The sequence below is a fragment of the Elgaria multicarinata genome, chromosome 4 (genome assembly GCF_023053635.1).
Source record: "Elgaria multicarinata webbii isolate HBS135686 ecotype San Diego chromosome 4, rElgMul1.1.pri, whole genome shotgun sequence".
NCBI classification, from domain to species: domain Eukaryota; kingdom Metazoa; phylum Chordata; class Lepidosauria; order Squamata; family Anguidae; genus Elgaria; species Elgaria multicarinata.
This window is the reverse complement of record NC_086174.1, coordinates 110,114,524-110,142,463: the sequence shown is the minus strand read 5'-3', so window position 1 is coordinate 110,142,463 and position 27,940 is coordinate 110,114,524. Positions and strand designations below refer to the sequence as shown.

The 27,940-nt window shown below is 38.9% G+C and overlaps 1 protein-coding gene across 5 annotated transcripts in view; it reads left to right on the top strand.

Annotated features, from left to right (window-relative positions):
• The window catches only part of KCNQ5 (potassium voltage-gated channel subfamily Q member 5), a 322,595-nt gene that overhangs the window by 282,642 nt on the left and 12,013 nt on the right, over positions 1–27,940 (top strand). Inside the window, exons 6-11 of one of the 5 annotated variants that reach the window (XM_063125804.1) lie at positions 245–355; positions 2,860–2,955; positions 6,204–6,298; positions 8,991–9,017; positions 11,575–11,631; positions 19,187–19,407. In XM_063125804.1, coding sequence (XP_062981874.1) covers positions 245–355; positions 2,860–2,955; positions 6,204–6,298; positions 8,991–9,017; positions 11,575–11,631; positions 19,187–19,407 — 607 coding nt within the window. The remainder of the gene's footprint in view (positions 1–244; positions 356–2,859; positions 2,956–6,203; positions 6,299–8,990; positions 9,018–11,574; positions 11,632–19,186; positions 19,408–27,940) is intronic. The other 4 variants (XM_063125805.1, XM_063125806.1, XM_063125807.1 and 1 more) reach the window with 4 other exon arrangements.

The window sequence follows — 27,940 nt, the reverse complement described above, 5'->3', positions numbered from 1 at the left end:
ATCCAGTTTCAGAATCTGGCTGAGGAAAATCTTGTTTTCAAATATATTAAAAATCACTTTAGGAACAGGGCTGCTTTTAGTGAGTAAGCTCCACTGAAATCAGTGCTTACAGCACAGTGGAATCCACCTGGTTTGGTTATTCTTGTATCATTTGTTTTTGTGAGTATTGATCAGTTAATGTTAAAATTCTTGACATCTGCACTGTACTTTTTTCTCACACTGATTTGCATTTGTTTCTTTCCAGATCACATTGACAACAATTGGTTATGGAGATAAAACTCCTCTTACTTGGCTGGGAAGGCTGCTGTCTGCAGGTTTTGCCCTTCTTGGGATTTCTTTCTTTGCATTACCTGCTGTGAGTATCTTTATTATGTATTTATTGATTGATTGATTGATTAAAAACATTTATATCCCGCCCTATATCAATAAGATTTCAGGGCGGCGTACACGCTATGAAATAGAACTCTGTGGAAAAAATGAAGGAATCACACTCTAAGCCAGGTGTAGGCAATGTGGTGCCTCTGGGCAACAATGCTCACCGAGATACTTTTCTTGGTTCCCCCACCTCTCTTATTTTAAAACAAAACAAAATACCATTTTCCTACCAGCATCTGGGATTGCTGTGAAATAGGTTTTTGTCGGTGCTGAAAACTGTGAGTTGTTTAGTGTGTTGGGGCTCAGACCCACCTCTACCTTATACTCAGTCTTTGGGGCAGGTTATTTGTCCTTCGCCACACCTCCCATGGCAACCATTTTGTGATGGTGTCCAGAACATTTTCTCAAATTGCCAACTGTGTCCACGGCCCAATAAGGTTGTCTACTCCTGCTCTAAGCTGATGGATGTGTGAACAATAGCCCCATGCAAGCATTTTCCTGCATCATACACAGTGCTAACGTAAGGCTGGGATGTGTCCAAGCCCGCATGCGACCCCAAGCATCCCTACATGCCCAGATACCTCAGAGACATCTTGCGGTAGCCGAACATGCAGGAATATGGTCACGGACATCCCACCCCCAGTTTGAGTGACTGTGACTGCTTGTACAGCCCTAATGTTAACAGTATGTGCATGAGTCCACAACTCCTATTATGGTTAAGATACTTTAAAAGCTCATTCATCCCATGACAAATGTGTAAATCTGACATACCCAAAAGTTTTGTCTGGCAATCTTGTATTCATATATCTTTTCACAGTCACAAACAATAAGCAGCTTCTGTGTGAATCATGTTAGTATAGGGCTTATCAGATGTGATGCAATCAGCCCCCACTATGCATAAATGCCAGGTTATTCAGCCCACCTGGGTTCCCCATCTGTGCTGATGGTTGATGAGAACTACAGGATTTGTGTAGGCTGGTTTACCAGCTTCCTCCTGTCAACACAGAAGTATCCCCAACAGAAAATACATCTGCCTTGTACAAGCACATACTTCATAGATCTTCAAAGAGTATGTGGTAATTAATATAACAGTGTTTTTCATGCAGATCCATTCAGGGTTTTTTTTTTTTGCAAAAGTAATTTGATTATTGTTATACCAGTTTTTGGACTGCTGAAAATCATCCAGAAGAAATTTTACTCATCTTGCAGAAGGCTTAGGAACACACTATTCTATCCTCGTGAACTTTTAGTAGAATTATGAATATTTTAAATGTATTTGACCTCAGATACCGAAACGGTGAAATAATTAACCACATTTTCCTATGCCCTGCAGACATGCTATTTCATATTAATTATTAAAATGAAGCATTTGCCTTGTAGTCAGGGATATTATTTCTGATCTAGGTGCCAACTAGGTCTTGAAAGAAACTCTGTAACTATTTCCTACCTAAATTCCTGCAAAAACTCATACCTGAAGGATATGACATTGAGATCTAGTTCACAAATTCAAAAAGTTATATAGATAAGAAGATGCCACAAATGGAACCTTTTACATATATACTAACTATGCCATTTTCCATTGAATAACTATTGCATAGATTTACATATAATACCTCCCAATACAATGGTCCCTTTTACTCATGCATGTGTAATGGTATGCATGCAATAAGCTCATATAGTGTAGTGGTTTAAAAATGTGTTATGACATAGAGGTCCTTGGTTCCAATATTAGATTGGTCATACCTTCATAGAAGCTTAACTAGTTATACCAATGTTTTTCAGTCCCAACCTCTCATCAGTAATAAGGAAATAACACTACTACATACCCTTGCAAAGTTTTTGTAATTATCACAGAGATAATCCACATGAAGGAAAATAGGTTCTTTGATTCTGCAGAGGCCTCTATCAACAGAATAAGGAAGCAGACATTTTTTGGAGATTCTCTTTCTTCCGTGTATGTCTCCTCCATCCACCCAATCTGCTCTAGAGGGTTCAGGGACCCTTCAGAACAGTGTGGGAAATGGTGCAGTGAGGAGAAGGCATCACCGAAAATCACCTTCTCTGTTCTGCTGACAGAAGCCTCTACCAGATCAAAGAACCTTCTGTCAGCAGAGCGACAGCAATTGGGGAGGGTATGTGTGGAAATTTCTTCTGCCTGCACTTTCTCCACTAAAACAGCTTCTACCCATTTTTCCTCTGGTGGCGCACAAAGATTGGAAGTCACCCTTCTTGTGGGAAAAATGGCTGGAGAAATGTGGCTTCGGTTAAAAAAAGGGGGGAAGGCTTCAACACTTTTCCTCTTGCCCACCCCTGCTGTGCTTTAAATGATGTATTCATTTCATTTCTATGCTGCCCAATAGCTGAAGCTCCCTAGGTAGTTCATAAAAATTCTATTCACTTCTACACAATTTTAGAGATTGTGTACTCCGAACCTTAACCAGAATCACTGTCCTGACCATGAACATTTGTTGTACTGCACTCCAGGGCATTCTTGGGTCAGGATTTGCATTAAAAGTGCAGGAGCAGCATCGTCAGAAACATTTTGAAAAAAGAAGAAATCCCGCTGCCAGTTTAATTCAAGTAAGTTGCAGACAAATCAAATTCTTGGAAGTGCTTGTTAGTGAATATTATGTATTCCCGGTCATGTAGAGGGTAAAAGAAATGCAGACATTATTTGGATGTTTTCTCCTGATACAGCATGTTCAATAAGCTTCCTCATCCCAATCCAGCTGGGGACCATACTCATACAGAATCAGGCTGCCTACATACAGAATTCTAGCAGGAGAGGGAATCATGTGCATAAGCTGTGGTTGATCAAGCAGCTGGGATGCCTCATATGTAGCTTGAAGTAGAGGCTAGATTCTGTCCCTTTTGGCCCTGCTCCCTGCAAAATCAGCTGATAGACATGATTTCAGGTTTTTTAAAAGGACTATGCACACGCAACCCTAACTACTTGGCATGTATGTGCTCTTTTGAACTGGAGTTCCTGGGTAAAATCCATCATTTCCCATTGAAATTAGCATAACAAATCCTGTTTATTTCAATAGAGCTGCGTTATGCTTGTTATTTCTGATAAGTTTCATGTTCAGTGCTTGGAATGCACTGTTGTATTTTCATCAAGTGATCATTCCAAAAGAACTAGAAGGGTACAATTTTTATTATATTTTGCATGACAGTTTACAATATCGTTTTCTAGAAAAACCGAGAACTGATAAATAATGACAGATTAATTGATGGCACAGCATACTTTGCCCACATTCCATTAATTCTCAGTACTGGAACTCTGACAGTGTGCCAGGGGCAATACATTCAGTTTGAATTAAGAGATCTCAGTCCAAAGAATTCAGTACAGTTGTTTGAATGATTGAACATAATAGTTTTTGCCTAAAATAATGGATACGTTACCAATGATACCAGTGGTATTGATTTGCAAAAGGTGTCAACGCACATAGAAATGTTAGCGTATTTGCTGTTTTAAATGGCTGCTCATTGAATTACATTTCCTTTTAGGATTTCATTTTGTTGATGTGAGCTCAATGCGATATGTTGAATTCCATGGCTTGTTTAACACCCTGTTAAATCAAGAGGCATCCTATACTCAAAATGATTATGTTGTTTGAAGGGAGCTATTCTTTTTGTTTGTTTGTTTAATGTGCAATATGTAAGAGCCCAGAATTATTCCCATATTGTTGTTGTTCTTCTCCTTTCCTATGTTATCATTATTCTTTGGAGAGACATATCAAATCTCCTCTAAAAGTTTTTGGCAGCAGAACATACTCCCAAATTATGCTGGATTATGCCCATGAAATACAACTGCCAGATGTCTCTTTGGGGATCAATCAGTCATTTCCCCAGTGTGTCATTTATGCTTGCCTTGGAGGTAAGGTCTGAGCAGTCAGAGTATTCCCACTCACAAAATAGAATGATAGCTGGGAGGGAAGGCAATATGCCAGAACTGACTATGGATCACATTCTAGTTTGACTGCTCCAGTGCACAGTTCCTGGCCAGCGGAAGACCTTCCTTTACATTGTAAGTAATAACACAGGGGGAAAATACTACTCTCCAAACCGAGCAGAGTTATTTAAAAAATGGATTTGATGATCTTGCTTTCATATTCAGGGGGAAAAAAAGAATGAATTCACTTCCTGTCTTTGCTAACATTTAACTAGAATACAGTTATGAGCTGGCTACTATCAGCTAAGAGCCTGGGTATATATGGACTGGACACACTACTAATTCATTCCAGAATATGAGAATGGTAGTCCAAATAGTGACTGCAAGCCCGTTTCTTAGCAGAAGGCTAAGTAATTTAACTACTTAGGGTTTAACTACTAGTGTGAATTTAGCCCAGGATTCATGTTGAATGAACTCAAGGAGAAAGTTCTTCTAGGCATTCTAATTTCTCCCAATGCAGCCTTCCCTAATCTTCCCTGAGCAGACATGCATAGGATTGCACTGTAAGAAGCTTCTAACTGCATCAGACACAACCATAACCAAGAGTCATTTAAAGAATGAATTATACTGATTGGTGTTTGTCTTTTGCTTATAATGGAATAAGATGTCTAATGGTGAAGGAGATTGTTTTCTGCACTTGATCTAAATGTCTTGTTTTATACTAAAATGAAAAGTAGGGAGAGTATTTAAAAAACTGGGAATAAAGAACACTCTCCTAGAAGTGTTAATGGATGTTAATATGTTTCGTAGGGCATTGGCATCATACAGTAATTAAAAGTGTGAGTAGGGAAGTCCCCAATTAAGTATTGTTGAGATAATGTATGTGAACTGCTATTTAGATTTTATTATCCTAGTAAAAGTAATATTCTTCAACATAATCTTATTGATACTGATGTGATTTATTGCAATTGTCATTGTTTCAAATGCTCAATAGTAGGATGAAAATCCATTTGTTGTTGCACAAAATCTACTTGTTATTCACAATTTTGAAACCTTTGATTTAAAATTTATGCTGATATTGAAATTACCATAGAAGTGTCCTTTGCCTAATTTTTCATTAGGAAGTGAGTGTTTAGGAACTAAGCGAGTGTTTAGGGGTACTTTTTTAGGGTATCACTTACATGTCTTGCATGGTACAGGAGTGGCTCAGCAATCACTATGCCGTATTAGGCGGCAATGCTGAAAATGTCCAAACACCTCAGCATCTCCTTTAAAGAGCTGGGAAGGGGTATGTGTTGAGTTCCCTCTGTGCAGCGCTGCACTGTCGTTCACCACAGTCCATTCCATGTTACCACTTAATAATTCCAATGCACTCCTGCCAACATGAAGAGGCATACCTAAAGTTAGTTGCACTAATCAAAAAGAATACAGGAAAAAAGCTTTCTTAAAGATGTGGTAACTTACATCACCAGTGAGAAATCTGGTTAGAATATGTAATTATGACATTCCTGTTTATTGTTTTCTTATGTTTAATACTCACAACCCTATCTTCACTGCACTTTACTAGCATAACCCTTCTGAACTAATTATTTAAGCCAGTGTAACAGGTATTGCTTCCAGCTTGAACAAAATCCAGATTTTCCATAGGAAAACATTGCTTCATTTCATATATTGTTGGCTCCTTTGTGCTTTCTATTGTTTCCTCACACCAGGCTGCTTGGCGGTTTTAGTCTACTGATTCCAGGCGAACAAACCTGACAGCCACCTGGCGATATTACGAAAGTATTCTTCCATCCCTCAGGCATGTATCAAGGCTATGAATGAAACAAGAAAAACATGACTTGTATTGGTTTACTAATATGCTTTTCAATTTTTGTTTCACCCCTGCTCCCTCTTGCCTTTTTTCTTTCTTTATCATATATCCTGCACATAGTGTGTATGGCGTAGTTATGCGGCTGATGAGAAATCTGTTTCCATTGCTACCTGGAAGCCTCATCTGAAGGCCTTGCATACCTGCAGCCCTACAAAGTAGGTAAAAATATGGCAGCTGGTGCTGTACTTGATGTCTGTTTGAGCTGATGAAAATCAGTGTGTGGTTTTGTCTTGTTCTTTCTCTTTCTTCCTCTCCTACCCATTGCTGTTTATTTCCTTTTATTAAGGAACACAGGTAGCAAAATTTGCCAATTACACATCCTGCAAGCATAATAACACAAATATAATATTTTCTTTCGCTTTGGAACCATTCTTACAATCAGACTACAAAAGGATTTCCCCCCAAGCCCTCAAAACCCTGCTGAAAATTCATCTTCTAATAGCATCTAGGAAAATATTACCTGTGTCTGACTCAGTTATTGCTAATTTATCCTACTTTGCATAAGGATACATTATTCATTTCGATTTTAGAGTAGCTTACATCTGCTGACTTCCATTGGTTGCTCTTTTTTATATAAAATTCATGCTAATTGTGCTTACACATGGAAGAGAAAATAGGTTTTCTCACTTCACAACTTGAATTCTCAGCTGTGTAAATCAGCACTTCTCCAATGGGGTCAAAGGGCCACACTAATTTATACCAGCAAAGATTTTGGCTCAAAGAAAAAGACTAGGAAACACAAGCAAATGGTTAACTCACTATAAACAATTTACTGCTGCTTTCAGCTTACAGTGCAATATTTTCTACATCAATCTTCTACTTTTTAACAGAAGCTTAAATGTCACCTTGTTATCCTTATTGTCAGTTGGGATCCACATGTTTCCTCTTCCTGTGAGAAACATATGTAGGAGGGTGTTAGCAATAAAACTCATTCAAGGACTGCTCTCCATTCTCATTATATGGATCATACTGATATGAATCCTGGAAACATCCATTTTCTGTGAAAGAGAAATGTATGACATTCTACTTCTGTGCTTATTGGAAATGCAGATAAAAATATTACTATTTCTTCAGAAATACTCCTTGACTAGACAACTATGGTCAAAAAGCCATTCCCTTACAACTGAGGGAAGAATTTGGTCAGTAGAAATGTGCTTGATTGCTCATTTTGCCAGAAAGTTCACATTAAAGAATAATCAAATGATGATCTGTTTTTTAAAAATAAAAAACTACAACAATAAAACAAACTGGTTATGCTTCTAGGAATTATGGCTGGGGGGGAAATATTATGGTAAAATGGGTAATCAAGTATGTTTGAACCCACTACAATAATCAAATTTTCTTCCACTAGAAATTTGGCAAAATCTAGAAGTAAAAAGTTCTGGGAGTTCGGGCTGTTTTTTAAGTGCCTTATCATATGGCATAGCAATTCCTATTATTTGTTTTGGTTGAAAAACTGTCACCTACGCATACTGAGCTATAGGAATAGGAGAAGATGAAAAATAAATAGAATCAGAATAAGAGTCCTATACATTCAGAAATTCCTTATTCTCTTCTGTGTAGTCAGAACCATGCTGCATGCTGACCCTCCTTATAGGAGAGAACAGAAAGCTATGTAGATTTGGGATCTATTTTGATCATGACCAAAATATCTGGCTGAGTGCAAGAAAACATGAGGTCAACAGATAGGTATAAACTGCCTAGACAGCTTCAGCTATGGGACAGTATAGAAATGTAATAAATAAAATATGTGGGCCAGACACTCATGCAACTGCTTAAAAAGATAGGAGGGGCGGGCGGGCAAAAAATATGTCAGTCTAGTTTATCCATCGTCTTTTCCATCCTCACCACATTTAGATGGGTACAGAAAGCTGGTTTGTAAATTTCAAAGAGTTAAAAGAAACAAAGCTCCTAATAGTTTTAGAGTAAACTTCTTGGAGGCCAGAAATCTCGATCTTAACAGTGTCTTAGACAAACAGGCATTATACGTAAGGTTACTGGGCTGGATCCAGATTTGCTGCTTCACAAAGCAAAAAGCTCCTTCCAGTTGTAGAAGAAACCTGGATCCAGTGGATGCTCCCTGCTAGAAGAAGGGGGCAGAGCAGCGATTTTCTCCAATTACCTCATTCCCTTGCAGTTCCCAACACCACCTCCCATTCTGTTTCGTATGATTCTCTGATCCTTTGAGATATATTTCTGGGGGACATAGAGGGCTGCAGGGGGGTGGGGAGAGGTAATTGGCAAAAATCACCTCCCCCATTTCCACTTGCAGAAGCACCAAGTTCGCAGGGTTACATTCTATGCAACTCAAGATCCAAGCCATTATTTCTATAAATGAATTATTTTGAAGATATGTAAATAGCTAAACCATAGCCTGTCTAAAATATATTACAGGGGAATTCTGGTAAAGGAAAAGAATGTAGTGGAAATTATCTGACATCAGCCCTTCGGGGTGAAATCTCTAGTCCCAATTATTAAATAAACCTGCTTCATTACTGCGGATATCTTTATGTAATAAAAAGCCTACACTTTTCTGTTAGCTGTATATGAGAACTACATTTTGTCTATTAAGTGCTTTGCCAAATCACTCTATTGTCAAATGTACTAAGCATGTTGAGCATGTGTTGATATGGTGTTTGAATATATATTTTTCTGAGTCCCTGCTTGCACATTTTGTGCTTGTTTTATAATAGTATTGTTATTAAACATATTAATTTAATTAACACACCGAAGTATAATTTAGAATTTATCTAATAGTATTTGTCACTCTATCACGATGGGTACTGCCAACATAACAAATTTCTTTCCTCCCCAAACATTCTGTCTTCCATTCTCTGACACATGAAGGAAAGAACAAGGGGAAGCATCTAGCAGGTTTGTGTGTTTCTATGTATAGAAATCTAAAATGTTATTTGAGAATGTGTGTGCATATTTGGGAGTGCAGGATCAAAATATATTGGTATAATGTTGAATAAATAAAGATTATGCTTGGATCCAATTAGAGAAAGGAGAAAAATGGGAATTCTATGTTTTTAGGCAACTGTGAAGGGACAGAATGCTGTTCAGTGCCTTCCATGGATGCCCATCAACAGTTACCTACTTAATATTGGATTCTGCAGTAATACCAGGACTACCAGTATACTTTAGTAGATACCAGGGGCCGGACTGAGACTTGAAAGAAATCTATTTAAGAAATAGACCTGATGCTTTCCATGTGTTTTGCACTACAACTCCCAGGATTTGTGAACATTGTCTGTGCTGGCTAGAGCTGATAGGACTTGAAATCCAAAACATCTGGAGGGCACCAGGTTGGGAAAGGCTAAGCGAAAGGAATCAAGTAAAGCTAGAGGAATCTTATCTTATATAAAACGAAAATGAGTCTACTATAGAAGGAAATTCATGACTTATTAAAGGATGCAAGTTTAAAACATTTTTAAAATCTGCTGACCAATTAATTAGGACCATTTAAAATCAATCAAAATATTTTAATTGATTAATTTAACCAATTAATTGGCTAAACATTGCATACCTACTTATCATGCTTGTAGGATTTAGAGTTATAAAAACTTTGAAAACACCAATGGATATGGCGTTTACATAAATAATATTTTGATTGATTCAAAATATTATAGATTGGATCCAGACTTAATCAGAGTAGACCCAATGAAATCTTAACTAACTTAAAGTCCCATTTTTCAATCTACTCCTAAGTATGACTAAGTCCGGTCTAAACCTATACTATCAAAACTTGAAAGAGGAATGAACTTTTTTGCACATTTTCAGTGGTTACACAACTTTTCTTTTTCAGTTCCACACATGTCAGGTCCATATGCCATGCTGCCTTCTGTACATTCATTGCTAGAGCTATCTAAATACAAAGAAGCAAGCATTCTTTGTTGGCTCTACCAATCGCACATCTGAAATTTGCCTTCTTAGAGAAGGTAGAGCCATGCTGGGTGCACTAGTATCATTTTCAATTTCCCTGCAGGTGAACATGCCACCTCTAATCCTAAAACATTACAGCCAAATTAGACCTTTTCCACATAATGATTAGCTGTGCTTTCATTTTCTATTTCTTGGAATCACATAGTCATATTCTCCTAATCAGTGTATCAGTAAGGTTAAAACATATTGCACATGCAAGGCTAACATGGACTAACAATGTAAGTTTACCAATAACCACATTACTTAAAAGTGATGTTTGTGAACTGTATGTACAATCACGGTTCTTCTCCCACTGCTGGCTACTCAAAGAAAATGTTGATTGGTTGGGGTTGTTTCCAACCCTTCTATGCACTGGATTCTAGCTAGTAAGTCCAAGATTGAAATGCTAGTTTTTAATACATAATTAGTCTGACTTTTCAAGTATAGTGTATATCTATATCGAATCAAAATCAAAACTTTGCTAATACTCTGTATTATTCTTCAACTAATACCACAACTATTAAAAAGTCAAAATAAACCTTAAATTTTTGAAGTGGCCTGTGGAATTTACTAACAAACATCCACAATTTTCATGCAGTCAACATTTAAGATCTTTCGAAACATTAAAGCATGTTTTATTATGGACACCTTGTCCATTTCCAGGCATCAGTCTTATAAATTGAATTTTCTGCACATCCATACTACAGCGATGAGAAGTACAGTACATATTTTTCATGAAGAAAAATATTCAATAAAGGGCACTGCTTTTAATTTGTTTTACCTGTTATCCTTTTGCACCAATGTAACCAAGATCTTTTGCAAATTAAACATCAACCTTTTAAAATGAAAACTCTGTTCAGCTGATATTCTTAACATAATTTTTGTTGTTCTTTCTGTAGTTACTATTCTCTTTTGTCTCTGTGCAAGCACTAAGAAAGGAAGCTTCTCTTTGTACTGGGAATGGAAAATGCTCCTTCTCCATTCAGCTGATCTGAATAGATCAGCTGCGGAGGTGGGGCAAGTGTATGTGTGTGTGTGTGTGTTTGTATGTATATGAATGAACGAGGTGTGTGTGTGTATGAGTGATGTGTGGACATTCATACACATGGGTAAAAACGGTGTGTGTGTGTGTGTGTGTGTGTGTAAATGGGGAGAATATGCCAGCAGTGGCTCCAACTGCTGACATGTGGCCTCTGATGTTTTGAACCTTGGGCTGAAAATGGTGCTCCACCCTGCTATGGTACATTTCAATTTACAAATATATAATTATTTTCAGAACAATTATAGTCAGAAAAATACTGTGGGTAAGCTCAGAAATGCTGATTCACTGAAAGCCACAGTGACTAGGTTCACACATAGCAAACTTAAATTTAACTTTTGGCTTTTTGATTAATTCCATGACTTGTTAATTGAAAATTGGTAGTGGTTTAACTTACATGGAAAACCTAACCCCTTTCCTCACATGGAATGCTTAGTAATATGATCCTCTATTTCCCCTCACTCCTAGTAAGCTTTATAGTAATAAACAGAAGCTCTTCAGGATGTACACCTCTCGGAAACATAGGTATCCAGCATCCTGTCTATTCACATGATATTTGGGAATGCCAACTAACATCAGGTGCATGAAGAGTTTATTTCCCCTTCTTAATGCTTTACAGATTTTTACTCCTCAAAGGGTTCTTTCATGGTTTGGGCTGGGTCCCCCCCCCCCCCCGCAACAACTGCTTGTAATTTTCCTTGTTGCTTGCTGCCTGCAATTTTATACCAAAACAGGGGTGGGGGGAGTTGCCACTTATGATTTTCTGTAGCAATATATGAAATGCCCATGCAATGGGACAACTGCAGTGTTGCAGCATGTCTTGGTTTAAGATAAGTTGTGCCTCTTCTGTCTGAAATGGTTAAGTGAAGAAAGAATTGTGGAAGACTCAAGTAACTACATTTTCCTTAGTCAAAAAGATTGTTGCAGTGGTGTTTTGTTTCCACGTTGGCTGTAAAGTTAGGACAATATAATCGCAACCACCTAGGAAGCTATTATGGTAATAAAAATTCTGCACTTCATAAGACTCCTCCAGCTAGCTACTTGGGGCTGTGGTAGGCCAACTCTTGTGTACAAGACTGCATGTTAAAACAGTTGTTTATTCCAGCTAGAATCTAGTGACCTCCTTGTCATTTACCAAAAATAGCAATTCCAGTTTGTTGATCTCCTGGGGGAAATCTCCTGATCTCTGCCAAAACTTGTTACATCTATCTTCCTGAGACTTTAATATTGAATTAAAATGACTCTTGAATAAAATCAAACCAGGGAAGTACAAATAATATGTATTCTGCTTCTTTGAAATATTAACATAGGTGATTGTACAGTACTTTAAAAGTCGTAAGAACGTGAGCAAACACTTTGAGTATGAGAAATCATGCATTCTGTCCTAAGGCTTAACTCACATGTGTAATGAGTGTCAGAGTAGGTGCTTGAAAACAGTTTTGTGATTGCTGCTCAGCATAGCAAACTATATATGTAAGTAGAATCCAAGGTAGATCCAGCACGTTTTCAGCACACTATTGTACCCCCTTTTTTGTGTTTTACAATCATATGGCGAACAACTTCTACATAGCTATGTGAATCAGGGCTGTGCTTACGTATATTATTTACCTCCTATCCCACCAATGTTGATTACAATTCAGCAAAATTAATGGTATCCTGACAACTTTTCTGCAGTGGTACCACAGTGACCTCTAGTGTATCCAAGTGATACAGGGAAATGTCAGGAAAACTACAAATCCAGAAAAACAGCTGTAAAATGTAAAAGTAATAAAAGAAAAGCAACAAAGGTATTTTAGGGGGGGGGAGTAGTTTGCACTCAGATTCTAGTGACTCAAAAGTAAATGCAGAGAAATATTCAAACCGGCCAACTTTCTCAATTTCTTTTTGCAGAAGAAACCCAATTTTAATGTTGAGCATCCATTAATTTAGAGCTTGGACTGGAAAATCTTAATGAACTTCTAATTAATTCCTTTGCAAACAAGCTGTAAGCAGATTCCTAACTTAAAACAGATACTTCAGTCTACTCTTAAACCTTAAAGTATTGAATATGAAACATGCTAAGTGGGTTTGCTTTTAGCAGGCATTTAGGAACATGATCCTAATGAATGTAAATGCTAACATATCCATCATGATATTGTGTTTGTTTATTAGTGGGGTTTTGTTTTTTTGTTTAACTTCTGTTATGCAGAGGACCATAAGCAGGCACTAGGCATAATATTCCTGTATTCAGTGTAGTTGATTAGGGAATGCACACACAAATTCGTCATCGTTATAACTTTCCCTTCTTGCAGTTTTTTTAAAACTTTACCAATTGAATTCCCTGAGGTGGAGGAAACTTTGCTGATGGCATAGAGGGTTGTTCACCAGCTGGTGGGCTGGGTCCATGAACCAAGTTAAGGTGGACCACACCAGGGGCAAAACCACTGCTTACTATTTCAGTTTAATTTGTTTTTAAGAGATGGAGAAAGAGAATAAGGCAGAAACATGAGAGGTGTAAAGAAAAATGTGAATGTAGAGAAATTCAGAAAAAGAATACCAAAATACTGGAGGTTTCCAGAAATTCCTGAGGCAAAAGCCTGCATAGACTGCCTTAAAGGCTTCCTTAGTAAGGCAGCACAAATACCAGGCTGCAAAATGAACAAGAAGCAACATGAAATGTTAGAATATTCAAGGCACAGATGTTACAGACAAGGGACTCAAGTCTAACAAGGGCCACATATACACCTTAGCCTGCCTTTTCCCTTCTCAGGTCTAGATGCTGTTGCAACAACGTAAGTCCCTACCTGGAATTTGCCATTCCCGAGACTACTGGACAAAGAACTGCAGGGTGGGGCAGGGGGAGATGAGCAACATAGTGAGTCCAGGAAGTAAAGGTGTTTGTTTTTAAAGGAGGTAGAAGTGACAAATAAACATCATTCCATCACTAGCAAGTAATGGCACTGACCACTGGAAACTGAGCTACAAGCAGCTAGCATAGGTGTAGTTCTATCAGGACTCATTTTGAATAGTAAGTGATTGCTATATTCTGGGTGTTTTCAGTGGTGTTCCTGCAGTGAGTGTAACATATATGGTCCTGTATCCATGGCAACAGGGAGATGTGTCAGTGGGCCTCTGTGGCCCAACTCCCCAGTTCCATACACTAAACCACACAGACGCTTGTCTTTATTGACTTCTGTTTGATTGCTGTTTTTGCTTGCGTAAGTGCTCACCACAGCCATGCCTCAGTCCCCAGGTCTCCATTTTACTGAGAGTCAGGGTTATATCCTGTACAAATTTCCTATTTATTTAATTATTAATGTTTTCATACTGCCCTTCAAATACTGAGAAAGACCTCTTTGGCAGCCACGTATCTCACCTCAGATAGGAACAGCACCCACAGGAACACCCCCCCCCCAAGATTTTAATATACAAATGTCTGTCCTGTTCTGGCCAGAATATGAACTCATGGGGAAATGCAGTGCAATTGGCACCTATTGATAGGACATTGTAAGAGTAGATATGGTAGAGTCACATCAGGTAAAGTTAGAGCAGGGACAGGTTAGACATGCAGTGTGTCTGGGGGAGCTGTTGCTTCAGTGAGATGAAAAGTTCACTTGGGGGCTTTTTGAAAGCTGCCCAGTCTAGTCCTGCCATTGCCCCCTCCCCATCTAAGGAGCTATCTGTTCTGAAAGAGCCATTGCCTTGTTCTGCATGCATGGGCTCCTATGGCTTGAGGATGACGGAGCTGCACTGGAAATGACTAAATCCAATGAGTCCAGCAAAACAATGTCCTCTGGCCAGGCAGGACTTGGAGCAAGGGACAGCTATCCTTCAACAGGCACCTTCTCCACATCTGCATCCTCAGAGCTTGGGGGTGGGATCAAAGCTAAAGAACTTGACAATTTCCTGATTTCCAGTCAAAATAGCTACTGTGCTGTTCCCATGGAACTATGGGAAGCAGTGGTATCAATGATTGCTTCATGTAGGACTTGTGTTGACTATTTGTTTGGTGAGTGCACACACGGCTTTTATCCGGGGGAAGCACTGTGTATGCCTCGAGCCTGTACACAAAGGATTCAGTCAAGGGCCGCATGTCATGGATTTGGTCAGTTGAGAACATGGCTACAAGCTACATTCATCCCAGCAAATTAAGCAGACTTTGAGGGCCAAATTTGATGATACATTTAGGGTGCAATCCTATGTCCTTTAGACAGCATCTGGGGGAACGAAGACTTTTGTTTTCTGGGATCTGAGGTTGGAACCAGGGCTCTCACCTTGGAGCCCAGAAACCACACACCCTACCCTTGAAGCCAGCATGGTTCTCTTTGTGCTGGCTATATTCTCTGGGTAAGGAAGGGAGTGGTCCCAGGGGCAAGAGATAGGAGGAGAAATTACGCAGCTTTCCCCCTCCTGCTCCAAAGTACCCCAGTTAGAGAGGCAATATCACCTGTCTAGCCAAAAATGCAGGCCAGCCGGAGCACTGAGGCGAGGATTACCTCTGTGCTCCAGCCACCCTGTATTGGATTGTCATCAGCCCGGTCCGAGTTTAACTATCTCTATAAGATTTCACCCTCCATGTGTGATTGTATTTAACATGTCTAGCCATAGACCAATAGGCCATGGTGTGTGGGAAGAGGTTAACCCTTACCTCCTACAGTCCCAACAAGAATCACACACAAACTGCTATTACCCCTGGAAGGGAAGTTGTTAGTAGTGCCAATGAATGTTTTCCTGCTGGAGCAAATAGCAGCTTCAGGGGAGGAATTTTGTCCAGAAAATAGCCCGTGGAGGAGGCAGAAAGAGGATTAATCACTTGCGCCATGGTCTTAATCTTAATTCCCTTCCTCCCTTCCTCCTAGGAAGATAAAACCTAGACAATTAAATGCAATCACTTATTTAACATGCCATCTAGTTTGGCCCTGATGGTTGAAATTCTGAAGCTCCCTTGGAAATAAGCAGAGAAGTGCTGGAGAGGATGGTGGTCAAACACACCAAACAGCAGGAGCTGCTAGAACTGACCCAAAGTATTTAGAGCAGGAGAAGCAAGCTGACATAAACAACTAGATGGATGTAGAAAGGCAATGGCACCTGCTGCCCTGCGTTTGTCAACAGCCCCCTCCAGCATTCTCTATTAGGGGAAGCTCCAAAATTCTCAACTATCAGAACCGTAAGAGCCTTGCTTACACAATGCTACTTTTGACATGATTATGCTGAGTGTTTAGTAACAGCTATTCTATTCCTTAGTCCTTGCCTTGCCTGAGCCAGGATAGGATTTAAACTTCTTTAATTAAAATTAAACTATAATAATATCAACAAAGTAGAATATATGGACAATTTCATTCATACAGTTTGAAATACCAGGATAATAAAATATAGCTCTTAAGAATTAATACAGGGAATAATAAAGTATAACTTGTATGCATATCTCATTTGTCTTGAATGAACTTTCATTAATATGGCAAGCAAAGAAGTGTCCAAGAAGATTAATTGTACATATTCCTTTGTTGTCGTCTTCGTCCTCCTTCTTTTCTGGATAAAACAATCTTACTATGCTGAGAAAACATATACGTTATACACAAAAAAGTTAGCCATATTGGCTATGTAAGAAAATGCTCCCAATGGTCCTAGAGGCACTGAAACCTCAAACCATTACAACACTTTGTACAGCCCAATTTGAATGTCTGCAAACCCTGCTCCTTCATATTGCCTTAGGACTATGCAGACATCATGACTTCAGCATTGTCAGCCTTCCCCTCCCCCCTCTTATTCACCCATATGCAAACTTTTTGGAGGTCTTGAAAGTTTGTACATTTTTTGTGATCTTTGCATCAGCCTAATAAGGTATTACAAAAAGATGGGTTTTGGAATATATATGTTGTACATGCATTTGTGTTATAATATCACATTATAATGAAAAAATACAAGCTCATTATTAACGTTGTTAGAATAAATGTAAACCACTCTCCCAATTACTTTCTAGTGAACTTACATAGTCAACAAAAGTCACTGCAAAGCAAGTAAGAGAGTGAAATGTAACTGCTACTGTAAAGCAATGCTTTAAAAAAATCTAAAGGTTTAAAGGGATATGCCAAATGAAGAGTCCCAAAAGTGATTTTTAAAAGTTACAAATGGAAGAAATAAAGTTTCAAAGTCTTTCTTGTATCTGTTTCTTATGGTTAAAAATGTGATTAAGTTAAGACAATTCTGGAAAGAGATAACTCTCTTGACTGCCACAATAAAAATATGGTTTTATACTATGTCTCCAATAGTTTGATTGTTTTACTCCAATTTTTAAAATGACCGTAGAAGCTCTCCAGCATGTGCTTGGTTTGTTGCTGTTGGTATCCTATTCCCTGCCTGAGCTATGCTTGTATTTGGAATAAGATGTACAAAGTTGCATGTACAAACTTTTTTTTTACTACCTAGTAAATTCATAACCACATGTCTGTTTCATTCTATTTCATATAATTAAACAGAGAAACATTTCCTTTTTAGATTGCAGCTGGTTAGGCAGCTCAATATGGGGAACAGTATTTTTTAAAGTTTCTTGGTAGCTGTAGAATACATTTCCATTTAAAATGTTTCTTATTGTCATGCTGCAGTAAGATGCAATGACCATGACATAAGTGGAACAGGCAAGACCTCAACTTGATTAGCAGCTATAGCAACAGGCAGATAATCTTTGTCACATGTACCTTAATGGCCCCAAAGGATTTGCTTCTACAGGAACACTGTGTCCTCATTGATAGAATAGTGACTGCTGCTGCAACCCTAAACACATTTACTAGAGAGTAAGTGCTATTTAACAGGGCTGGACATCTGAATAAACAAACTTAGGATTGCATTGTGTGAACATTACTACTTTTCAGTTGAGTGCAAACTATAACCTATTTAGGAATGAATAATGACAAAACATGAAAATGTCAGTAATGATTCATTAAACACTCAAGTAATTCCTAACTATCCTGTGTGTGCAACGGAACATGGAAGAATCATCAACAAATAAGCAGCCAACATCTTTGATGTTTTGTTTAGCCCTGAAATCGCAAACTGCATGGCACCTTTGATCAACTAAAAAAATGACTGGTTTTTCAATCCCAGTCCATTATTGGTTTCTGCAGCTAATCAGTGGCAAGCAAGTCAAGTCACCCGGTATAATGTCACATTTCTTTGAACTATTCATACCACTGGTAATGCTTACTGGATACTCTGTTAATTGTTTTAAGGTTGAGATTCTTTTTGTCTTGTTCAAATGAGTGTTAAGTAACAAAGAATTTGAAATATGTTTGCTAATATTGTTTGTGGAGTGTTCAAAAATGTCATGTTTTGGAAACATGCATGAATAACAATATTAATCTTGCCTGCTTAACTAAACAATGGCATGCAACCATACTTGAAAAATATGATCCCTATGCAGATTATTAGGAATGCAATGACTTATGCTGTGCAACTTGAAAACATTATTTAAATTGTCTGCAGTTTTAAAACTGAAGCTTTGCTAAGACTAGGTTTTATAAGCTTTTGTATTTAATTTTGTTTCACATTTAGTAATGTAGGATGTAAATGACTGAAGCTATTTTACAGTTAACTAGATAGAAAATGATAGTCAATAGGAATTGCACATGCACCCTTTGTCCCTCATGTGAGGGAAATGTGTATAAGGTTCCTTAAAGGCAAGATTTTAGTGTCAAGTGTTACCCACAGCACAACTTACTCTGGGAGCCACTGCCAAGAGGAGGAGGGCTATGTATTTTCCTCCTTCTGGGACCCCTCTACAAGCTTGCAAATGGAGATCCTTGTATTTGGTCTTATTGCCACAATCCGGTTTCCGGTTACCTGTTCCAGGCACGGGGGTTCCAGTGCCGGCATGAAACTCCCCCTTTTAGAACAGCCACCCATTCATTTCAGCAGAGGGAACTGATCTACGCAACCAGTTCTTTAAAATGAATGGGGGGACAACTCCATACCTGTAATATATTCATACATACATCTGAATGTACACAGTTCTGTGGATTGGAGAATATATGTACATCTGTGAAGCATGATACAGTGGGTTGGAATAAATCCATTATGAAGTAAAATACATTTTCTGCCTTCACAGTCAAAAGCTGAGCTTTAAAGAACGGGTACGGATGGCCAGCCCAAGAGGACAAAGTATCAAGAGCAGACAAGCATCAGTTGGTGACAGGAGATCGCCAAGTACTGATATTACTGCAGAGGGCAGCCCAACAAAAGTGCAAAAGAGCTGGAGCTTCAATGATCGGACACGCTTCCGACCTTCCCTCCGTTTGAAGAGTTCACAGCCTAAACCGGTGCCAGATAGTAAGATTTTTTAAAATGTCAAATGTCTTATTCACTGTAGTTATTATTGAGTTTACAGCCACAATAAATAAGCTAGACTTTCATCACTGTGAAGCCACGCACACATTTGGGAATACTGTGCTGGAATGCTAATGTTCCTTCTGAAACCAGACTGTTCCCACTGCTACTTTTAAACCTTTATACCTTTACATACACAGGGCAATCCTGAGATTATCAGGTCTCTTTCCTTTTATTCACTACAACTATGCCTAGTAATTAACAGGTAAGTTCCAAACTCTGCTTCACCCTATTCATGAGTGAAAAACACTTTGATTTGTGCACAAGGGAAGGATGAAATAACTCCTTGTGCTTCATGGGGTATATCAAAATTCCAAGACGATGTCAGAATGATTAATGAGCAGAGTCAAGAAAGCTATTAGAGGCAAGTAGGCATCCTTCAGGAAAAAAAATGTCCAAATTAGGAGAACAAAGACAGAAAAAAACTTAGTTGAAAGAAATGCAAGCAGACAATAAGGAATGTGAAAAAAAGAATTTGAGCATATTGCTAAAACTATTATGACCAGCAATATCTGATCAGATTAGAACTTAAGGCTCCTGGTTGCTTCTGCAGGGTAGAAGACCAATTTCCTCACTCCATTCCCAGATACTGGATCCTAAAAGCTTTCTGAAGTTCCTGAAGGATTAACCTGCAGTCTTGACTACTGGTCCTGTTGAGACCCTGTACTCTACCTGGAACAGGGAGATGACCTGGGCTAATGACACAATCACTCCCAGATACCTTCAATTTAAGCAAAGAATTGTGGTGGCCCCGTTGGGATGATTAAAGCATAGGTGGTGGAAAACACACTCTGAGCACTACTAAGCACAAGATCATTTCTCTGACTTACTCTGTAGCTGTGATGGCAACACAGAGATCTCACTTCTCCACCAACATTGTATTGGCACAGGGCAGGCCAACTCAACTTTTTCAAGTGGTTAGGAATCTTCTTCACAAAAACCTTGCAATTTAAATTGTGGAAACCTCAATCACTTGCTATTACCAAATGGCATTACACTGTGCAGGAAAAATCACTTGTTTTTGCATTAAGTTAGATAGTTATCATAGGATTTGTGTTAGAAATAACTCGTTCACCATTTGAACATCTTATGTTGGATAACTTCCAGTTCTGCCTGAGAATGTGCGCAAGTTGCTTGGAGTTCGTAACCCACTGCCTGCCCTCTGGATTCTTGCACATCACAGTTGCTAAAGACTGCCATCAGAGTTAATGAATGTAGAAGTGAAAGGTTCCTTCTGTCATCAAGGAGGCAACTGAGTGAAGTTTACTGAAAAAAAATCACTTAGATCCCATGGATTTGAACTATTATCATCCAGTTTCCAATCTCCTTTTTTAAAGCAAGGTTCAAGAGAGGGGGTGGCTCTTCAATTCCAGGCGTTCTTGGGGAAAACTGATTAGGCATCTGGGTTGGCCACTTTGAGAACAGAATGTTGGGCTATATAGGCCTTTAGTCTGTTCTAACATGGCTCTTCTGTTCTTATTGGTGCTAATCCAGAGGGACCTATGGTCTATGATTGTGTGGGGAGTTGCCACTGAAAGGGATGAGCTGAAAAGAAATAAGTTTGTTAGCTACATTGTACTGTGAAAATTGTTTAAAGTAGTATATAAATATTCTAAATAAATAATCTCTCCCCATCTTACAATAATTAAACTATACAACATTAATCTACAAATTTGAACATTTTTTGTAAAGTTCAAAAATACAAATATTACTTACAGTGCAATTTTATGCATGTCTACTCAGTAAGTCCCACTGACTTCAGTGAGGCATACTCCCAGGTAAATAGGATTAGGACCGTAACCTAGCAAATTAGTAAAATTAGCAAATTTTAGTTGTCTCCTTTATTCTAACCTTGCTCTTGTGCCTTTTAACAGTAGCTCATGAAGAGGGACTTGGGTCTCATCTACACCAAGCAGGATATTGCAGTATGAAAGTGGTATATAAAAGGCAGGAGCCACACTACTGCTTTATAGCAGTACTGAAGTGCACTGACAACTGTTGGGGCCATTGACACAGACCATATACCACTGTCATAGTGCTATCTCCTGCTTGGTGTGGCTCCTGGAGAGTTCCGGTTCCGGTTGGGCGAGGCAGCATACACGCAGTCTGGTAGCTCGCCTACTTTTACTCTTTTTATCTTAATTTATTTATTCTTCTACCCTATCGTTTGAAGTTCAATTTTATCTTGGCACTATTATTAGTGCTTTTTTACATGAGGAAAGCTAGCCTCTGGAATTTGTTTAATTGTTCAGCTCGGAGTTGTCGGACTCCTCTGCATTCCCCTCCCCCACTGTTGGGGAGAGGAAGGGAAACATTCTACAAGCAGCGCTTGATCTGATGGTGTTATCTACCGAAGCTGCTGACTGTGAAGACACACGGCTGTAAGAAGAAGCTGCAGTCCTGATACAGCAGGAAGAGCGGGCAGAGCTAATTTAAATTAGGTGTGGCTCCTGCTTTTTATATTCTGCTTTCACACTGCAATATCCTGCTTGGTGTAGATGAGGCCATGGTTCTTTGGAGAATGAATAGGTTTGTCAACTTTTTATTTCTCCCAGTTTCTGTGCTTTTAAGAGCAGCCTGACATGTAAAAATTTAGCAGAGAAAGCTTTTATTTATATATTAAATTTCAACACTACCCTATATCTGAAGCTCTTTAGCTTGTTGCCATGAAAAAGCTTCATCTGTTAAAATTCTGTGTGTCAGTCTGTTGTTAAAGGGACAGGAAAAGACAAAACAAAAAGTAGCAACCTTAAAATGGAGAGTAGGAATAAATGGTAGATTTTCCCAATGGAGGGATGTAAACAATGGGGGTCCCACAGGGATCTGCATTGGGACTAATGCTTTTCAACTTGCTTATAAATGATCTGGCATTAGGAGTGAGCAGTGAGGTAGCCAAGTTTGCTGATGACACCAAATTGTTTAGGGTGGTTAAAACAAAAAGGACTGTGAAGAGTGCCAAAGGGATCTCTCCAAACTGGGAGAATGGGCATCAAAATGGCAAATGCGGTTCAGCATAAGTAAGTGTAAACTGATGCATATTGAGGGCGGGGATGGGGGATGGAATCCTAACTTCACTTATACGCAGATGGGATCTGACAAGCGGTGACTGACCAAGAAATAAATCTTGGGGTTGTGGTGGACAGCTTGATGAAAATGTCAGTGTGTGGTTGCTGTAAAAAAGTGAAATTCCATGTTAGGTATAATTAGGAAAGGAACTGAAAATAAAACTGCCAATAAAACTGTCCTTATACAAATCTATGGTGCAACCACACTTGGAATACTATGTACAGCTCTTGTCACTGCACCTAAAAAGGACATTGTTGAGTTTGGAAAAGGGCAAGTAAAATGATCAAAGTTTGGAGCAACTCCCCTATGAGAAGAGGTTACAATGTTTAGGGAATGTTTAGCTTAAAGAAAAGGCAAGTAAGGGGAGACAACAATAGAGGTATAAAAATTATGTATGGTGTGGAGAAAGTGGATAGGGAGACATTTTTCTCCCCCTCTCATAGTACTAGAATCTTGGCCATCCCACGAGGCTGATAGGTGGGAGAGTAAGGACAGATAAAAGGAAGAACATTTTCACACAGCATATAGTAAAACTATGGAACTCACCATCACAAGTAGTGATGGCACCCAATTTGGATGGCTTTAAAAAGGACTGGACAAGTTCATGGAGGATAAGGCTATCAATTACTGATGGCTATCTGCTTCCCCCAGTATCAGAAGCATATGCCTATGTACAGCAGTTGCTGGGGAACATGAGCAGGAGGGTACTATGGCACTGATGACCTACTTGTGTGTTTTTCACAGGCACCGGGGTTGGCCATTGTGTAAACGGAATGCTGGACTACATTAGACCTTGATCTGATCCAGCACAGCTCTTCTTGTGTTCTTATGGATGTACTTTCAGCTTAATTTAACTATTTCTTTTGACTGCCTGATTCCCCTGGCCACCTTGACTCCTCAAGAGCAGGGGGTTTGAAGCAAAATTTCACCTGCACAAATGGCCTGTCAGACACACCACCCCCGCCCAAGCCAAACACATTATTTCTCTTTCACGACTGGATGGATTATCACCGATACCAGTAGCCCCTTAAACTTAAAGACAGATTGACAGGGCCATTTGGATACCCAGGAAGGACAACAGAGCAAAGGAAGTACACCACAGGTTGTCACCTACAGCCCCCAATTGAAACCACTGCAATAGATCATCAGTGAACTCCAAGCCCTCATCAGCACAGACACTTCTTCACAAGCCTTGGGAGGCAGAGCAGTCCTGACCTACAGACAACCTCCCAACCTGAAGCAGATGCTAACCAGCAATAGTACACAGGACGGAGGCACAGACAGAGGGTTCAGACCATGTAATAGACCCAAGTGCCAACTCTGGGGCCCCATCTATTCAGGCAACACTGTCACAGGACCCAACAACATCAGTCATACTGTCAAGGGCTCTTTCACCTGCATCCTTATATAATTTGTTACATGCCATCCCTGACTTTGTCTATTGTTAAATTCTTAATAAACACATACACATAACATATAAATCATATTTTTACACTTTTTTCAACTGCACATTATCAGATTTCCAACTGCACATTTCTTCCCCAACTGCACGTTTTGTGTCCAACTGCACACTAAAAAAAACCCTGCTCAAGAGTCCCATTTATTTTGACCTTCCTAATCTGTTTCACCAAATCATCTGATAATGGAAAGTCCCCCTAAGAAGTTTCGTTTATATTCACTTCTTTTTATGACTGAATGGTGCCTATGTTTGAAGCTGCTTCTGTTACATGTCCTAGCAGACCATGTTCAGAACTACTCATTTTGAATTTATGCGTTTCCTAAAGGAATCTATCTAATCTGTATTCAACCTTTTAATCTTGCCAGCCCCTTGTAGGAGTTAATTAGTATTCAGTGCATCTTGAGGGAAGGTGCTACTTATTGCCTAACCCATCAAAGTGTTCCATCACAAGAAATGAACCTACTCATTTCATTTCATTAATTAAAAGGAGCTCTACAAGGACACATTTGATTTCCATTTCCGGGAGCTCACATGAATTCTGCCCTTCCATTGCCTTCAGTGTACTTTTGCAGTCCTTGTGGTAAGCAATGTATTATTATTATTATTTAAAAAAAGGAATGTTGCAATATCCTCCATTTACCTCTTCCCCCCTACTTTCATATAATTTATATAAACTCATAACTCCATAGGGAAGATCACCTGCCTTGTACAGATGGGAGCAGTGTAGAGAGAGGGAAACTATGGTTCCTTAACAGCTTTTCTGCATAACCATCACATCCTGCCATGACTTTGTGGGGGAATGCTAATTGACCCCACTAAGAAGAAACTTAGGGTCATTACTGACTTTTTCAAACTGTTAGAAAATAACGAGGGGGCAAATCTAAAAATAGACATGGCAGAGAGTGTATCCAACATGGATGAAAGTGCATCAAACACTTTTCCTGCTACAGCGTCTTATTTACAGACAAAAAACGTCCAGCAGGGGGATTTGGCTCTAAAGGCAGAATTTGAAAACCAGTTACTTTCCCTTAAATCTATGCTTCAAGAAACATGGAAAGAACTTATGCATCCCTTAGCAAAAGAAATACAAGAGATGGAAATAAAGATTACTGTGGTGGCTGAGACAGCTTCAAATGCGCTTGATTTAGGAATTGCTCACTCCAAGGCTATAAAAGAGCTCCAGAGAGAAAATGAAGAAGAGACAAAATTGAACAAACTGGGATAATAGAGGGCCAGAATGATTTACGCCTTAGGGCAGTTCTGGAAGGAGGAGAAAGATGATATGAAAAACTTCTTGGTTTCCTGGTTCAAAACCCTGATTCCAGTCTTGGAACTCACTGTATATGACTTTGAGTGTGCTCACTGTGCAACAAGGATTAGGCCTAAAGAAGGGCCCCCTCCCAGACACATTATAATACACTTTGCACATTACATCAAGAAAGCACAAATATGGCAACAACTACACTCCTTGGGAGATAAAATGTATAAAGATAAAAATAATTGTGTTGCGAGATCTTGCCCGAGACTCTGAACAAACACACGGAGCTTCGCCCCTTCATATTACAACTCCAAGAATCCAGGATACAATATCACTGGGGGTTCCCTTTTAAGCTAATAGTTACAAGAGAAACTGGGACACTTATAGCCTGAAATGCAAAGGTAGCTGCTCGCCGGCTGACGATTTTGGGAATTGAACTTCCAGAGGGGACAGCCAACATTGAAGATCCATCTGGAGATGATGCTGGAAAAGAAGATGCCCCCCCCCCCAGGAGAAAGCTTGAAAACAGTCCACAACCCTAGCAGGCAGTGCAAGAAACATTCAAAAAACCCAGAATCTAATATACCATCAACTAATATACCAAGACAACACAAAGGTGGGGTCCTATCGCCCAATCACACTACTTAATCATGATCAAAAATATTTTCATCTATTTTAGTACAACGATTGAATAGGGCAGTGTGTGACTTAATTCATTTGGATCAGACTGGATTTATTCCTCAAAGACATATATCGGACCCGATACAACAGGTCTTAAACATTATCCATGGTGCAACTAGAACTGGTCACCCAGTATCATTAATTTCGCTCGACATATTCAAGGCCTTTGATTCTCTGGAATGGCAATATTTGTTAAGAGTTCTAAATTATTATCAGCTAGGAACCAAATTTGTGTCCACAGTCTCCAAATTATATGTTGCTAATACTGCAATAGTACATATATAGATTCTCCATTTATCAATTTGGAACGGGGAACAAAACAAGGCTGCCCTTTATCACCTTTGCTCTTCGCCCTCTGCCTGGAACCACTGGCTAATATAATACATCAACACCCAGGTATTATCAGATATAGAGGAGTGGGTGAAGAACATGTGATTAATATGTATGTAGATGACATGATAATTATGCTGGGAGACCTACACTAATCAGTTACCAATCTAAAGGAAGAACTTGAAAATTTTCAACAAGTGGCAGGATTAAAAGTTAATTATGAAAAATCTACTATCATGTCATACAATGTGCATCCCAACCACCAATACTATATTAGCCATACATGAGGAACACCAATTTGTAGAACTTCTTTTAGATACCTGGGAAGCTATATTCCCAGGAAAATTAACAAATTATTTAAAATAAATTATGGCCCCCTTATTAAAACAATGACTACAAATCTGAAGAAATGGAGCAAATTGAATTTGTCAATTTCAGGGTGAATTGTTTTTATTCTTATTTCAAGTTCTCCTTATCCTCCTCCAGCCAAAAATATTGAAGTCCAGGTAAAGTCAAATCAATACATTTGTGTTCCAAGCTGAAGCACCTCGCCTGACACTAAAACTATACTACAAAAAAACAAATGGAGGAGGCTTGGGACTCCCATACTTTGCATTATATTGTTAAGCCTTTCAGTTACGGCAGTTCCACTTTATCATTATGAAGGAAAACAAAAACTGGATACGTAGGGAAGAAGAAATGTTCCTGCCTTTTCAACCTATAAAAATAAAGGTGCTAAACAATATTCAAAATCCATATACCAAGACTATTTTTACAATTTGGAAGAAGTGGCAATCCAAGCTGTCTTCAGTGTGGTGTCCCCTCACTCCATTACAAATATATCCCAGTAATTTAGATATAGCTATCATCACTAAAATCTCTGAATGGGGGGGAAAGGGATATTTTCGATTGAGAGATTTTTACACCCAGGATAAACATAAAACAATAGAACTTAAACCTGATCTAGGAGGCCTAGGATGGCTACAAGAAATGCAATTACCTCCTCAGAGACTCCAAAACAAAGACATATGCACTCAGAACAACAGGATTAGAAGGAACAATGCTAATGGTAGGGGAAGGAGTGGAGGGAATTGTATTTCTAGTTTATACTATCCTAATGGATACCCAGATGGGTCCAATTGTAGGCTTGAAGAAAGTGTGGGAAGGAGATTTTGGAGGGGAATTAGATGATGCTAGCTGGAATAAATTATGCAATAGCCCATTTAGACCAATATCAGCTTCTATTTGAGAAACTTCTTTGAAAATACTACACAGATGGTATCGTACACCAATACAGCTAGCACATTTTCCTTCAACAAGCAACCCCCTTTGTTGGAGAGGCTGTGGGATAAAAGGCACGTATTTTCATTTATGGTGGACTTGTCCACATATAAAGGGATTCTGGATGTTAGTACATTGAGAATTAATGGTTATTAGTAGAGAAAGGATTGTATATGATTCAGAATTATTCTTATTATCAATATACAAAGGATCTAATATAAATTTGAAATGTAAAGATGTATTATCATTCTTTCTAACTGCCATTCGCCAGACAGCAGTGGAAAAAATGGGACAATTTGAACCTATCGGCATGGTATCAAAATATATAGTCAGTGGCAATATCAGAAAAAATAACTCATGATTTGCTTCTAATCCAAGGAAAAAAAGAATCGCTATCCTTT